General features: G+C 51.0%; 1 protein-coding gene across 1 annotated transcript; it reads right to left on the reverse strand.

Annotated features, from left to right (window-relative positions):
• Positions 1 to 10637: 10637 nt before the first annotated feature.
• On the reverse strand, positions 10638 to 15459 carry LOC143363107 (uncharacterized). The gene is made up of 2 exons (XM_076803724.1): positions 15063 to 15459; positions 10638 to 10648 (listed from the first exon to the last, which is right to left on the reverse strand). The coding sequence occupies exons 1-2, from the start codon at positions 15457 to 15459 to the stop codon at positions 10638 to 10640; spliced, it is 408 nt and encodes a 135-aa protein (XP_076659839.1).
• Positions 15460 to 15661: the final 202 nt, after the last annotated feature.

Below are 15661 nucleotides of genomic sequence, written 5' to 3' on the forward strand. Positions count from 1 at the left end.
TTTTGATCCCATAACGTTCAAAAAACACCTAACGTTAATAACATATTCACTTCTGTGTCAAAAGTAGCCATAATCACAATGTTACTGCTTGAATAACAGCTCTAAACTGAAAACGTTTTCATAGATAAGTGAGTCAAACTCAAGAATTGTAAATATTATTGTTTGTGTTTCTTCATGAATAAGCAAAGGACTCAAGCGCGTATAATTCCATAACGCTATTTCCGAGCGCTTCAAGTACCTACAACTCGAAACTTCAAACTGTTATATCTCATCATGGAAGTATCTGACAAAAAAATGTTTCAGACAAAATTGACTTGTTTTTTCCGGTAGAATCTAAATATGTAACATTTTATAGGGGGTTCCATTTAAAATTACAAAGGTACCTCCCCTCCCCCGTTAAAGGGGAAGGGAGGCCACTTCACGTTTATGTAGTCAGAAAGGCCCTTCAGTTCCATGCAATTTAAAACAATGAACTTTAACATCGATGGCATAGTTTTCGAGATATTGAGCTGTTCAGAGTTATGTGGGCCACCCTGTATAATATCGGGGAAGACCTGTTATTCCCGTCGAATCGTGCGTGTACCCTTTCGGGCCGGCGTATTACGTTCGCCCGTGGACGGTAATGGAAGGAGTTTTGCATATTATGCAGGCCGTGTGCGGATTCTCTATGCATAATGAGGCGTGTCTTCGTCGGACTAAGAATAAAGCATTGCGAATGCGCTGTCATCCGATATATTGTATGTGAACGTGGCCTCCTCTTCCTGGCCGCAATTATGCGACCGATTCCGCGGACTGCCCCCACCATTACACGCTAATTATAGTTTCGATTGGCGCGCTCGCGAACACCTTGAGGATCGTCAGCGTCACGACGCCCTCGGCTTCAACAGGAATTAACGATCGACGGACGGTTGCGAGAAGTTTTAGCCCGGCCGCATACCAATAAGTCAATTACTGTTATCCGCTAATTGTCGGTTAATACTATCCTTTTTTATCCCCTCCTCATCCGGGAACCCTACGACAGGCTGATTGTAGTGCGAAACGTTTTTCTCCCGTGCGAGGCTTCCTTTTTTTTTTTAAATTAAAATTAACTAGACTGTTTTTGTGCCGTCCTTTTCTATGCGATTTTTTTTTGTGCGATTTTTTTTTATGCGGTATATGAATGTCAACGGTGTTGGCATTATAACATCCTTGTAATGTTCTCATCACAAGAAGATGCGCGTTTTGGACTACGACGAGTAGCATTGAATTATGTGCATTTCGAAAATTTCTCCATGTTTAAAATGTGAAATTAAATGTTTGCAAGTGTAATTTAATTATTTATTTTGTTTGGAAAGCACTTTCTCGCTATTTCGTAAATCTTTGACATACTTTCTGAGACTTTTTTTATGCGGTCCCTCTCCACCGCATAAAAAATTTTCTTTAATATGTTGTAAAAAATTATTTATTATAGCTGTCTATAAAGTTATGCGGTCCCTATCTACCATACAAAAACAGGTTTGACTGTATTATTTTATACCGCTTTTGAATTTTGAAAATAGAAAATGATTAGCTACTTATATGAAATACAACAAGAGAATTAACGTCAATAGCACAGAAGTGCGTTCGGAAATATGTAAATGAAAATCAACAAGCAACGATTTCAATGGATCAAGTTCAGGTAGACAACGACCTTTTAGCTATTCGCCATTCCTGGGATCAATTAATCCAGCTTCTCCAACGTGGTCACATGAAGCTACGTAAGTGGGCGAGCAATTCGGTCGATTTTCTTGCCGATATTGATCCGGAAGACCACGGTTTGGCATGTTCCAAAAATCTCGCTCCCGACGGTCGAGTCAAAATCCTCGGGATAAGTTGGAACCCCTCTCGCGACTCCTTTCAATTCAAGGTTAGTTTAGCCGAGCCGCTACCGTCCACCAAACGAGCCATTCTTTCGACTATCGCGAAGCTATACGATCCTTTGGGATGGGTTACTCCCGCGATAATCAGCGCAAAGATATTCATACAAGGATTGTGGCGCGTCCGCATCGGTTGGAACGATCCAATCACGCCGCCGTCTCTCGAGCAGTGGAAATCTATTTATTATCGCTTTACAGTCCTGAACGGTCTCCAGATTTCCCGATGGATCGGATTTATTTCGGAGGCCTCGCGGATTGAACTTCACGGGTTCGCGGATGCGTCGACAGTCGCATACGCCGCTGTTGTTTTCGCCCGTTGTATCTCCTCTAGCGGACGCATCACTGTCTCTTTATTCGCTGGCAAGTCAAAGGTCGCCCCTTTGACTCCATTGACCATTCCCCGCCTTGAGTTGCAGGCCACAGTCCTTCTGGCACGTTTAATGAATTTCGTTTCGTCCGCCCTTGACCTTCGCGACGCTCCTTGCCATTGTTGGACCGATTCTCCAGTAGCACTCTCGTGGTTGCAGTCTCACCCGTCAAAATGAAAGACGTTCGTCGCAAATCGCGTCGCTGACGTACAAACTCGTCTTCCCCACGCTATATGGCGGCACGTTCCTACAGCGGACAATCCCGCTGACTGTGCGTCGCGCGGACTTCTCTGCGACGAACTGCTCCACTCTCACCTCTGGTGGAAGGGCCCCGCCTGGCTTCCTTGCGATCCCTCGGAATGGCCAACTCAACCGCGACATTTCCTTTTGGAGGACTCGTCCGAGTCAAAGGTCGTGCATCACAGCGTGGTCCCCACTCCCGCGTGGGACTTAGACTCCCGATTCTCGAGCTGGCCCAAATTAATAAGAGTCACGGCTTATATACAAAGGTTCGTCCGAAACTCTCGGGGATGTCGCTCCGACAATCGCAAACGACATCCAGGACGCGCCCTCTCAGCGAGCGAGTGCACCGCGGCCAAACTCTTCTGGTTGCGACGCATCCAAGAGAGCCAGTTCGCTAAAGCCATTTCCTCGCTTTCTAATGGTGAACCGCTACCGCCAAAGGACCCGATCGAGTAGCTACACCCGTTCCTCGACGAGACCGGACTTCTTCGCGTGGGAGGTCGTCTGCGAAATTCCCCCCTTCCGCATCAATCAAAGCACCCCATTTTATTGTCGCCACACCCGTTGGTGCGCCTCATTATCGAGCAAGCGCACGCCCGCGCCCTGCATGCCGGCGTGCAACTCACCTTACACATTCTTCGGCAAGAATACTGGCTTCTCCGGGGAAGGAGTCAGGTAACAGCCGTGATTCACGCATGTGTCCGATGCATCCGAGAACGAGCTGCGATACCGATTCAGATCATGGGAGATCTCCCGGCAGCGAGAGTGTCCCCTGCTAAAAAACCCTTTTCGCATTGCGGCTTGGACTACGCCGGTCCTATTCAAATCCGCGCCTCCGCTGGTCGCGGTATCACATCCCGCAAGGCATACATCGCGCTCTTCGTTTGTATGTCCACCAAGGCGGTGCATCTGGAGCTAGTCGCGGACTACTCCACCTCAGCGTTTCTAAACGCTTACACTCGCTTCTGTTCCCGTCGAGGTCTCCCAGAGTGTATGTATTCCGACAACGGAACAACCTTCGTCGGAGCAAATCGGGAGTTGGTTTCGGCCTCCAGCGCTGCGCTTCGCGACCCCGATTTTCAAAATCGTACCGCCAGCGATGGAGTCGCTTGGCATTTCATCCCCCCCTCGGCGCCGCATTTCGGCGGATTATGGGAGGCCGGGGTAAAAAGATTTGGGGCCAAAGCGTGTGCCCCGGCTCTCAAGAGGGGCCGCGCGGCAATGAAGGGGAAGGGAGCGCCTAAGGCTGCATCCGCGCAGCAGCCGCAGGCCGCGACGGGGGCCCAGCCCCCCCCCCAGGGAGGTGAGCCTGTAGAGCCCATGTCAGAGTAGGGACCTTTAATCCTACTCCGGTTATGCAGGTGAACCTCAACATCTCACGCGCGGCACAGGACTTGTTCGTCAAAGCCATGCGCGAGCGGGGGGCAGGGCTGGCAGTTGCAGTGGAGCCGTACGCCGTCCCTGAACCCCCCTTCTGGGTGGGGGACGAGGTCGGCTCCGTCGTCATAGTGGCGGGAGGGCGCCCCGGATCCCCGTCAGTCACCCTTCGGGAGCGGGGCGCGTGATTCGTGGCGGTACAGTGGGGAGACATCGCAGTTGTCGGGATCTACATCTCGCCGAACTCTGGCCTCGATCACTTTCGGGGATTCCTGGGCGAGCTGAACAGCTGCATCGCGCGGTGCAGCGCCCGCCCGGTTCTCGTTCTAGGAGACTCAATGCCCACGCGGTATCGTGGGGGAGTCCTAGGACAACCAGTAGGGGTGGCGAGGTGTTACGGTCGAATGCTAATATGAATACTACCACGTTTTCCTAATTCATTCGCACCGGAACCTTAGCAAGGCCACTTGAGAGGCGCTCAAGGTGCTCGCAACAAAAGCTAAGAGCCGCACACAGCGGGGGTTTTCTACCTAACACCAAAACAGTTTACTCCCCTCTACACCCCGGGGATGTCTATGCATCCGCTGAGAGCTGGGCATCCAATGACAATCTGGTGTCGGACATCCGGCAAGCCGTTGGTCATCCAATCTCGTCGTATTCTCTCCGACCGCCGGGTGCCACGACAGCATCCGCACAGAATCCATTTTCGAAGTAGAGAAAAAAATATTGTTCATCTGAGTTGTAATGTTCATAAGGAATGGTTCAAACTATAAGGAATACATTTAGCAACATTTGGCGTGCAAATGGTCGAGCGAGTTTATGGAACCCGTTGTCCCACAGCTGCTTTCGAGAAAGCCGTTAGTCGTCTTAGAAGTTCTTGTTATGGCACGTATTGGCCATTAGATTCTTATCATCGGCCTCAACAGCTCGTACGGATATCATAAACCTTGAGTTTCCGAAGGGACCTGGAAGCTAGGCAGGTAGGCGTGTAACCGTTCATTCTATGCTCGTCTATTTTAATTAATTTTATCTCTGTCTCGGCTACTCAAGAATAATCTATACTATCTCGCGGGGGCCGGTTACTACCCCGAATTCCCTACGCGTGTCAATTTGCGAAGGAGATGGGTTCGTGCCTCCAGGCACTGGAAAGCGGCGAGGTTTGGACGAGACAAATAAAGCTTTGTAGACACATTTCGAGTAAAAAGGCAGTATATTCTTGGAAGAACTGTTTATATAATATGCTCGCAGAAGAACTTGTAACGAGAGCGTTTCTAACGCGATCGTTTAGTCGCGAAGGAAGGTGAGTGCTGTCCTCTCCTGGATTTGCTCAGTCGCCAGGGTCGGCGCAAAGGACAGCGGGTGAAATAATCAGAGACGGGTTTACGAAAAAAAATAGTAATTTTATTTCCGGCGGTGGTTCACGCCGGAGCAAGACGGCATGTCCCGGCTGGCGGGTTCCGGTGAAACGGCTGGCTGTAAGCAGCGCGAGGAGACGACACGTTATAATGATAATGCTAAACTATTCTTATAACCTAACTTAATCCTAATTAACGCGAAGCGATAAAACGGCAGAACGCGAAACGATCTGGACTCGCTTTTATACACGGAAACGCGGAGCGAACAGGACTCGCTCTTATACGACGGAACGCGGAGCGAACAGGACTCGCTCTTACACGGCGGAAACGCGGAGCGAACAGGACTCGCTCTTATGCAACGAACGCGTAGCGAACAGAGTCGCTCCTATACGGCGGGAACGCGCGACGAAATCGTTATGTCGATTCCTGGAGTCTGCGGGATTCCGGATCTGCGGCTGGATGGCAGGAACCACCTTGGCTCAGCGAGATGTTGGTGAATTGGCGTTCTATGCTTAGGCTGAGCTCACGGTGGTCGCGAATCGACTCCTAATCCGGACCGACGGGACGCCCCACCCGTCGCCCCCAGTCAGATCGCGGTGTGGGTTACTCGCACCCAGACTAGCCCAGAGAACGAGCTCCCCGACACGGAGGACTGACACGGATGAGACGCGACGCCTGGTCGCGGATCGACGAGTGGATTTCGCAGGGTGACGGAATCTGGAATCGGGTAGTGGGGAGAGGGCCGGAGCGCGCGGCGTGTAGTAGTAGCGCTTAGAAGCACTGCCCTCGCCCGACTGCTCACTCGAGACTCGCTAGCGGTATCGGTTTCGCTCGCACACGGACGATTCCGTAGTACACGTTCCACCTGATACCAGCGTGCTCACACACACACACGGAAGAAGCCGTAGAGTGCGTGTTCACACGCGGCTGCGAGTGGTCAGGAGCTCGGAGATGATCCTCCATGAGGAGCTCCAAGCCAACTCCGCTCTTGTCGCGTTTCGACCCGGTATTTATCGAAGAAGCGCGGACTACGGAGAACGCGCCGCCTCGCGAAAAGTTCGCGAAGTGTTGGTGCTCGCGGATTGGTTCGCGTAAGGGGCCGGTCGCGGATTGGCTCGCACTCGGGTCAGTTTTGCGAGCTCGCGACGGAACGCGAGTTTCGTCGTTTCGTCGCAAACTATTTGTACACAGGACGGCCCGTGATCTTTCTCGACGCTCAGGGCAATAAATACCGTTGCGACGACGCGCGGAATACCGAGTATCGTAAACACACAGTGTCTACCGTGTTACGACGCACACGGCTCGCTCGCTTTGTCTCTACGCCTGGTTTTCAAGAACCGATTCAAACGATTTTCAATATGGATCGCCCCCCGTGATATGCAAGTTCGAGACCTGTCTAACCAACCGTGCACTCGGCCGCAAATACGTACGAGTGGTCCACTCCATGCAACCAAGAAGTTCACTCTTCGGCACGATACGCGGCCTCCGAGCAATCTCCGTGGAGGTAGCGGCAGAATGACAGTGATCGTGCACAGTCCGATCGCTCTAATCCGACCCGTGTGCCCGACGTAGTGACGGTTGAATGACTCGTTTCGACTTCGTGATCGATCGAAGTCGAACCTGTCAGACCACCCAGGTACTTGGCCGAATTCTCGTACAAATGGCCCAGGTGGGGACGCACACGAGACCCCTGTTACTCCACACAACCAAGGAGTGTACCCTTCGGCACGGTACGTGGCCTCCGAGTACTCTCTGTGATGGCAGCGGCAGAATAGCAGCGATCGTGCAGAGTTCGGTCGTATCGATTCGACCCGAAGGGAAACCGTGAGTTCGTTTGAACAATCTGTCCGCGTACTACGCACTGCACGGTTGTGGACTTGTCAGACCATCCATGCACTCGTCTGAATACTCGTATAAGTGATATGGATGGAGACGCACTCCAAGCCGTCGGTCACGCCACGCTACCAAGGACTATGCTCTTCGGCACGATGCAGTGCTTCCGCACATATTCTTTATAGATAGCGGCAGAATGACCGCGACTGTGCAACTCCTACCGGAGCAGACATAGGCATTTCGAACGAGAATCACAAATTTGACTATAACGAAGTGTCCGCTCGGTACCACGATTACGAAAAACGATTTATGATTTTAACAAAGTTTACCGCTACTACGCGATCGCGTCCGTAGAGCACCAAGCTGCGTCTTAACCGTCGGCAATGCCACGGAGCAGTTTGCTCCCGTGACTCCTCGGTTTGAGGCGCTTACGCGTCGAGAATAGGACAGCCGGTTTATCTGTTCTATCGGGTCGGTTTGACCCCTCGATCGTGTACCGTGTTTCGCCGACCGGACACTTCGCGAACGCGTGCAGCTACACCCGCTTCCAGACGTAGAGTGATCTATCTGCGGCACGCATCGACCTCCTTCGATCGGTATCGAGTGGGGATCGATGCGGGCGCATTGCGACAAGTGTCGCGATATCTCGCGGTCCTTTCCTTCGTCAGGACTCGCGGTTTACGTCACGGAGCGTTATGGTGGGGTTGACATCGACGTTCGATATATGCGATATGTAACCTGTACGGTTACAGGCAACAGCCGGCCGCGCCATGCACCGCGGGCCCGTCGGAAATCCCGCAGCATTACCGAAATTACAAGGAGTCTTCGGTAACAAGGAGAAAGTATCAAGGAGTCTTCGAAGAAGTACCTGATTGGCGAAAATGGCTAATACAACCCCGGCCAATCAGGACGATTCGGGGAATGGTTAAAAAGCCTCGTAAGCTTAGAGTTAGAAGAGAAAGTGTTAGACACGGTTACACCATAGAGTCGCGTCGAGGTATAACGTAGCACAGCGGAGATACTGAGTCGCGTCGCGTAATAACACACCAGAACACTGTAAACTCTATAAAATAAACCAAGTTTCCTAGATAGAACACGTTGGGGAGATTCAGTCAGAGTACCCCAATACTCTTACAGGAACAATAAAATTCAGCTTCACAAATAAATTTTAGCATTGTTAAATTATATGTTTCGTTCTGTCTTCCTTCATTCTAATTCTGTGAATTGTAATGCTTATTTCTTCATATTGTGTTAAATCTCTACGCTTTGGAGTATAATATTTTTGTTATCTACAATTGTACCTTGATGACCAGAATAATGAAATTTTAATGTCACAATTGCTTTCGTGATTACGGATGAGCACGTATACAGTTTAATAAAACAGGGTTTCATAAAGACAAATTATTTTATCTCACTTCCATCTTAAATAACTGTGGTGCCTTTTTAGAATGGAAGGAAAATTGTTCATCTGAATTGTAATGTTAAGAAGTAATAGTTCAAACTATAAGGAACAATAAAACTCAGAACAAAAATACTCTATATCTTATAAATAATTATAAGTCAAAACTCCGGAGAACAAGTTTAATAAAAAACCATTTTAATTTCGCCATTTTTGCAGTGCCACCATTTTTGGGAAGTCTATCGTTAGGTCTGCCTATGCCCATCTCAGGCGCGCCCGTAGTCCCAGTGTTTTGGCTTCGACGTCACACGCTACATAGTATATGTGACCGCTGTAGCCAATATTTCGACTGTAGCCGAAAATACGTGTGAAACGAGGCCTGTCCCTTGCACTCTGATCCAATCAGCCGCGCATTCGTACCTATGCTCTGTCCAACGAGACCGAGACAGTAAAGCACCCAGCGTGCGTCCGTTGCTAATTATCTTGTAAGGATAACTTCAACTCTGTCGCACTCGAGTGGCTATGTACGATTCCTATCTCCATAATGTTGTAGAGGAGAGATACCGATAGTTTACGTAAGGAGCTGTAGAGCCCCGAAAAATTTTTTTTGTGCCACGCACAGCAGGGAACTGTCAACGCGCTCTCGAAAGGCCATCTGGTAATGATCAGCCGCTTGCCGGACTCGAGCTAAACGGCGGCCGGAGGGAATAGTCCAACGGCCGGAACGAAGGCATCCGATTTTCGGTTAACATGACATTAGGCCTAGAGTCCGGCCGTAAAACCATCCGGTCCCAGCAAGTATTGTAAGCTAAGATTTAATCCGCCACTGTATATATTGTTCATGTAAATACTCATATGTTCATGTTACTGATATAACGAACGTCGAAAAACGAAAAACGAACGAGACGATCAAAGGACGAAGAGTCTCTTCAGGTCCGATACCGGAGAAAGACGTGTTGTTAATAAATGATTTTTGCTTCCCGTCTGATTAAATTCCTTACAAATTCAGAAGTGGGATCGAGGCAACCGTTTTGCAATTTCTTGTCGGTCTTGTCGGTCGAAGTTTAAGTTACGTGACGGACGTTTGTGTGAAGTGTGCATTCCGATTAAAAATGAATTGTTCCCTTACGGTAGCGGAACTGAAGGAGAAGCTGAAAACCAAGAATTTGTAATCGACCGGTACGAAAGCCGAGCTGGTCAAACGGTTACTGAATACTGGTGTCACAGCGGAAGAATTAGCCATGACAGAGGTCGGGACAGAACCGCTACCGGGGTCGAGCAACGAGACTCAAAACCAACCCGATACGAGAGGGCTGGACGAGATAACCATCCGTGAGTTAGACGTTTTAAGAAGAGAACGAGATGTTATCGCCCGGGAGAATGAGCTGCTTAGGGGAGAATTGGCGTTATCACGGGAGACCCCAAGCTGGAAAACAATCACATCTGGATGGACGAGAGTGAAAAAGTAGCAAGAGTTAACAGACATAGTGGGTGAATTTAGTGGAAGCAGTAACGACTTTGATCGTGGGAGAAACAGGTGAGAGGACTCCTGTCGACGTACGAGTTGGACAACCACCAAGCGAAAGCTTTAGTGTGTAGCAGATTGACAGGTCGTGCATTGAAGTGGTATCACTCAAGAATAGACTGCGTAGACTTAACTGCCCATGAGCTTTTGAGAGAGTTGAAGAGGCTGTACGGGCAACTACCGGATCCTTTATGTTTGAAACGTGAGCTTGAAGTGAGGAAGTGGGGAGCGAAAAAATCTTTCACCGATTATGTGCACGATAAGACAATCCTTGCAAATCGAGAACCTGTTTCGGAAACAGAATTACTCAGCTACGTCGTCGATGGTATACAGAATAAGGAGTTGTAAATACAGGCTAACGTACAGCGTTATGAGTCCGTGGACGAAATACTGACGGCTTCACGAACGTAAAGTTGCCGTCGGGAAGACTACGACTTTCGGAGGGAGTTTCGCTGTCTGAATAAGGGTCTATTCATACTTGCCGGGACCGGATGATTCTGCGGCCGGGCTCTAGGCCTAATGCCATGTTAACCGAAAATCGGGCGCCGTCGTCCCGGCGTCGGACTAATCCCACCGGCCGCCGTTGCTCGGCGGCTGAGCAAGCGGCTGATCATTACCAGATGGCCTTTCGAGAGCGCATTGTTAGTTCACTGCTGTGCGGGGCACAAAAAAAAAGGTTTTCGGGGCTCTACAGCTCCATAGGTAAACTATCGGTATCTCTCCTCTACAACATTATGGAGATAGGAATTGTTTCGAACTCTTCGGATCTTTCACGGTGCTGAAAGATTTCCGTCAGTTCGCAGAAACGGGCTGGCAGGAAAAAGTCCGACGAAACGAGGATCGCAAGGAATACAGAGAGAAACACGCTTGAGACCTGTCGATTGTCGATAATACAGAAGACTGCGTCGATCGGCTGTTAGATCGATCGCTCCTGACGCCCGTCCCCCGCGCGGCACGCGAGGGCCGCCGAGCTGCTCGATCCACCCGGGACTCGCGGGGCGCGGGAGGGGACGCAGGAACGACGTCGCGCACGCGCCGTTGATCCAGTCCTCTGAGTCGTGTATTTACAGTTTTGTACAGTGTTGTTCGTTACCGAACATGGTTAAAAATACAGAGTAATTATATAAAGGTTGGCTATGAGTTCGGAGTTTGCGAACCCCGTCCGCCTCCTCTCGATTCCTCGATAAATCTCTAACAGGAATCGTTCCTGCCTCTTCGTGAAACAGCATCACACATCCTTATATATTAACGTAAATTATACATATATTGTGAAAACGAGAATAGTTGTTTTTTTTAAGGAAGTATCCACATTAGGAAGGGACTATGTCTCGAATTTTGATGACATTGAAATATGTTGTGGTCCAAGTGAAAGTGGAAGAAATCCGCGTATCCGCACAAATAGCGTCTTATGCTGTGCAAACCATAAATCTTTCTTGGTGCTGGTGCGCTGAAGATTTCTCTTCCGGCGCCCCGCTAGCCGCTACATCACCCCCTTACCAGTGCTAACGCTATCCTAACTTAATCCTAATTACCGGGTAATCTATACCTATTCTTATTGTAGCTGGCTATTTACAAAATGTACAATATATATACAACGTGGCAAGGTTGTCTCACGTTCCGACCTGCAGGTAGTCAGGAAATCTAACGCGTCTACCTGAGCGCGTGTGGACAGGTACCTGCGCGGGGGTCGGCTCGGTCGTCGGTTGCGAGTCTTTGTATCGTACGGTCTCGTCACCGTTTACCGTGTACGCGGGTTTAAGGCGGTCAATGGTTACCGTTGTGTCTTTTCCGCGCACTCGAATCTTGAAATTCTTCCCGTTACGCGAAATAACTGGGAAAGGTCCTTCGTACGCGTTTTGCAATGGGGTCCGCGTTGCGTCGGTACGAAGGTACACGTGGGAGGCGGTCGCTAGGTCTTTGTAGACAAACACTTTGTTGCCACCATGACGCGATCCCGGCACCGGGCGAACGTCGCGGAAGTGTTCGCGTAACTGCCTCACCATGCTCGCGGGGTCTTCGTTGCTCGCCGTGTTGGTAAAAAATTCGGCAGGTAGCCGAACGCTCTCGCCATAGACGAGCTCTGCCGTTGATGCCAGCAGGTCGTCCCGATACGCTGCCCTAATACCTAAAAGTACTACGGGCAACGCATCGGTCCAACGTTGCGTGCCGTGGCACTTTATGGCAGCTTTGAGCTGTCTATGGAAGCGCTCGACCATGCCGTTTGCCGCCGGATGATAGGCTGCAGTTCGAATATGCTTCGCGCCTAATAAATTGCTCAGGTGTTTGAACAACTGCGATTCGAACTGCCTACCCTGGTCCGTTGTGATCCGGATGGGGGTACCGAATCTAGCCACCCATCCGGCGACAAACTCTTTCGCTACCGTTTCTGCCTCGATATTGGCGATCGGAAAGGCTTCGGGCCAACGCGTGAAGCGATCGACGCATGTGAGGCAGTATCTTTTGCCGTCTGATATCGGTAGCGGGCCCACCAAATCGAGATGGATGTGCTCGAATCTGGCGGACGGCGCTTTGAATTCCGATATCGGGCTGAAGACATGTCTACTCGTTTTAGCGCGCTGACATTCGGTACAACTGCGAGCCCAAGCGCGACAGTCGCGTTCTATCGACGGCCAAACAAATCTCTGTTTGCAGAGTTTCGCGGTGGCCTTGATACCTGGATGGGCGCAGTTATGGACAGCTGAGAACGCGTGTCGGCGAAACGGTGCTGTTACGAATGGGCGCGCGACATTCGTTGACACGTCGCAATAGACTTCGACGTCGCTGTCGATTAATTTGACGCGCTTGAGCGTTAATGAGGTGTCGGACGCGGTTAAGAACTTGTCGACTTCTTTGTCGTTTTCTTGCGAACGAGCTAATTCCGCGTAGTCTATAGTCGACGCGATGGATTCGATTCGCGATAGTGCGTCCGCCACCTCATTATCTTTGCCGCTGATGTGCCGAATGTCAGTGGTGAACTGGCCTACGTAATCCAGATACCGAAACTGTCGAGGGGAACATTTGTCGGATCTCTGGTTGAACGCGAAAGTCAGAGGTTTATGATCGGTGTATATCGTGAACGAACGACCTTCGACCATATGTCGGAATTTCTTAACCGCTGTATATATCGCTAGAAGTTCGCGATCGTATGCGCTGTAGTTACGCTGTGCGGGCGACATGGATTTCGTGTGGAAGGCTAGTGGCCTCCACGAATTTCCTTGTCGCTGTTGCAGCGTTGCTCCGATCGCGAAATCCGACGCATCCACCATAATCGCGAGTTGCGAACGACTCGATGGATGCGTTAGTAGCGTAGCGTTGGCAAGTGCATCTTTGGATGCTTGAAACGCTGTTTCCGCTTCACCTGACCATTGGATCGGGGCGTTGCCTTTCGCCGTCCGACCGCTGAGCAGGTGGTGAAGCGGTGTTTGTACCGCCGCGGCGTTAGGTATGAACCGTCTATAAAAGTTTAACATACCGAGGAACCTACGGAGCTGTTTCGCGGTCTCTGGTTTCGGAAATTCGTTTATGGCCTTTACTTTTTCAGGTAGAGGCCTCGTGCCGTTGCCGTTCACAATATACCCGAGAAACTTGACTTCGGTAGCGGCGAATACGCATTTGCTCGGGTTGACGATGACACCGTACTCGTTAAGCCGCTCGAGGAGTTGACGCAGATGTTCCATATGCTCGTCTTCATCGACTGACGCTACTAGAATATCGTCTAGATACGCATAGCAAAAATCGAAACCGCGTAAGACGGTGTCGATGAAGCGTTGAAACGTCTGCGCCGCGTTGCGCAAACCGAACGGCATGACGGTGTACTCGTACAACCCGAACGGCGTCGTTACCGCGGTCTTCGGAATATCGCGAGGGTTTACCGGTATCTGGTGGTACGCGCGGACCAGGTCTAACGTAGTAAACACTGTCTTCCCTGCTAGTGTTCGCGCGAAGTCCTCGATATGTGGTATGGGATACCGGTCGGGGATCGTGCGAGCGTTTAAGGTCCTGTAATCGCCGCAGGGCCGCCATCCGTTGTCCTTCTTCTGCACCATGTGTAGGGCAGAAGCCCACTGGCTTTTAGAAGGACGGATGTGACCCCGAGATAACAGTTCCTCGAACTCTGCGCGAGCGACCTTGTACATATCGGTGGACAATCGGCGGGTCTTACAATACGCGGGAGTGCCGGGAGTCGTTACAATATGATGTACAACATCGTGTTTGACTTGCCTAGGAGTCGCTGTGGGTCGGGTCACGTCGGGAAACTGGGCTAGCAGCTGGTGGTAGCGTGAGTTCCCCGCGATGGTCCGGATGGAGTCCGTGAAACCCACGACGGTGCGTCCCGTTGTCGTCCGTGATGTCGTCTGGTCGATCAGGCGTCGTCGCCTGAGGTCCACCAGTAGGCCGTAGCGCGTGAGGAAGTCGGCGCCAATGATGGGTTTTCCCACGTCGGCGATGATGAACCTCCACTGGAAGGCCCTCCGTAGTCCCAGGTTGAGGTCCATCACGCGGATGCCGTAGGTGCCGATCGTCGATCCGTTTGCCGCAACCATCTCGTATGACGTCTTGCTGACTCGGCCTTTGACGAGTGTGCGTGGATACACACAAAGGTCCGAGCCAGTGTCGACGAGGTATTCGGTCTTCGTCACTTTGTCCGTGACGAAGAGGCGGCAGGTGGATGTTCCGTCACTGGCTGCCGCGGTCAGTGTCGGAGGGACTCGTTTCCCGCGTATGAACACGGCTGGCGGCATTTGGTGGACTCCTTCCCAAACCTCTGGTGATACCAGCAGACGTTCTCCGTCTTACGCGATGACCTGGACGAAGACCGACTCCGTCTGGGCGTCCTGCTTCCCTTGTGACTGCAAGGTCGGGATATTTCGGCGATTCGAAGCTCCAGTTTCTCCAATCGGTCGATCAGGAGCTCTGCCAGGCGGTCGGACTGCGTTGGGGCCGACGTGCTGGCTACCTGGGCTGGCTGCACCTCCGCGTGGATCTGGTCGGCTATCTCGGCTAGCTTGCTTAATGGCAGGTCTGACTGAGCCGAGACGATGGCTCTGGTCACGTTGGGTAGTCTACCTGACCACAGGGTCCGCAGGAACTCGTCGCTGACTGTGGTACCTGCGAGGTTCCGCATATGGCGTAAGAATTGCGACGGGGTTCGGTCGCCTATTTCCTCCTGCTCCAGCAGCTGCCGGATCCTTTTTCCTTGGGTCGCCGACAGCCTCTTCAGAAGTTCGGACCTTAGTGTCCCATACTTGTTGGCCTCCGGTGGGTTTATAAAAATGTCCTGCACTTCCACCGCGTATTTGGGCTCGAGCTGAGACAGTATGTAATAAAATTTTGTCGTGTCAGCTGTAATCCCGTTTAGGGCGAACTGTGCCTCGATTTGGCGGAACCACAGTTCGGGTTGCTCAGGCCAGAAAGGTGGGATCCTGATGGCGACCTTGCTGACTTCTGGCGTCGTTGTCTCCATTTCAATATCACTGCACTACACGCACTTCGAGAGAAAAGAAAAAAAAAATGCGCGTGATGCGACTCAGTCACCCTGATCACGTCGGGGTCACCAATGAAGGAACAGGGTTATATAAGGCGGGTGCCTTAGAATGAGTGTTCAAATCAGGTGTACGTGACTGAGTCGTTTATTTACAATAAAGAGTGATGTCGCGAGAGCGTCC

Source organism: Halictus rubicundus, unplaced genomic scaffold, assembly GCF_050948215.1.
Source record: "Halictus rubicundus isolate RS-2024b unplaced genomic scaffold, iyHalRubi1_principal scaffold0022, whole genome shotgun sequence".
Taxonomy (NCBI): Eukaryota; Metazoa; Arthropoda; class Insecta; order Hymenoptera; family Halictidae; genus Halictus; species Halictus rubicundus.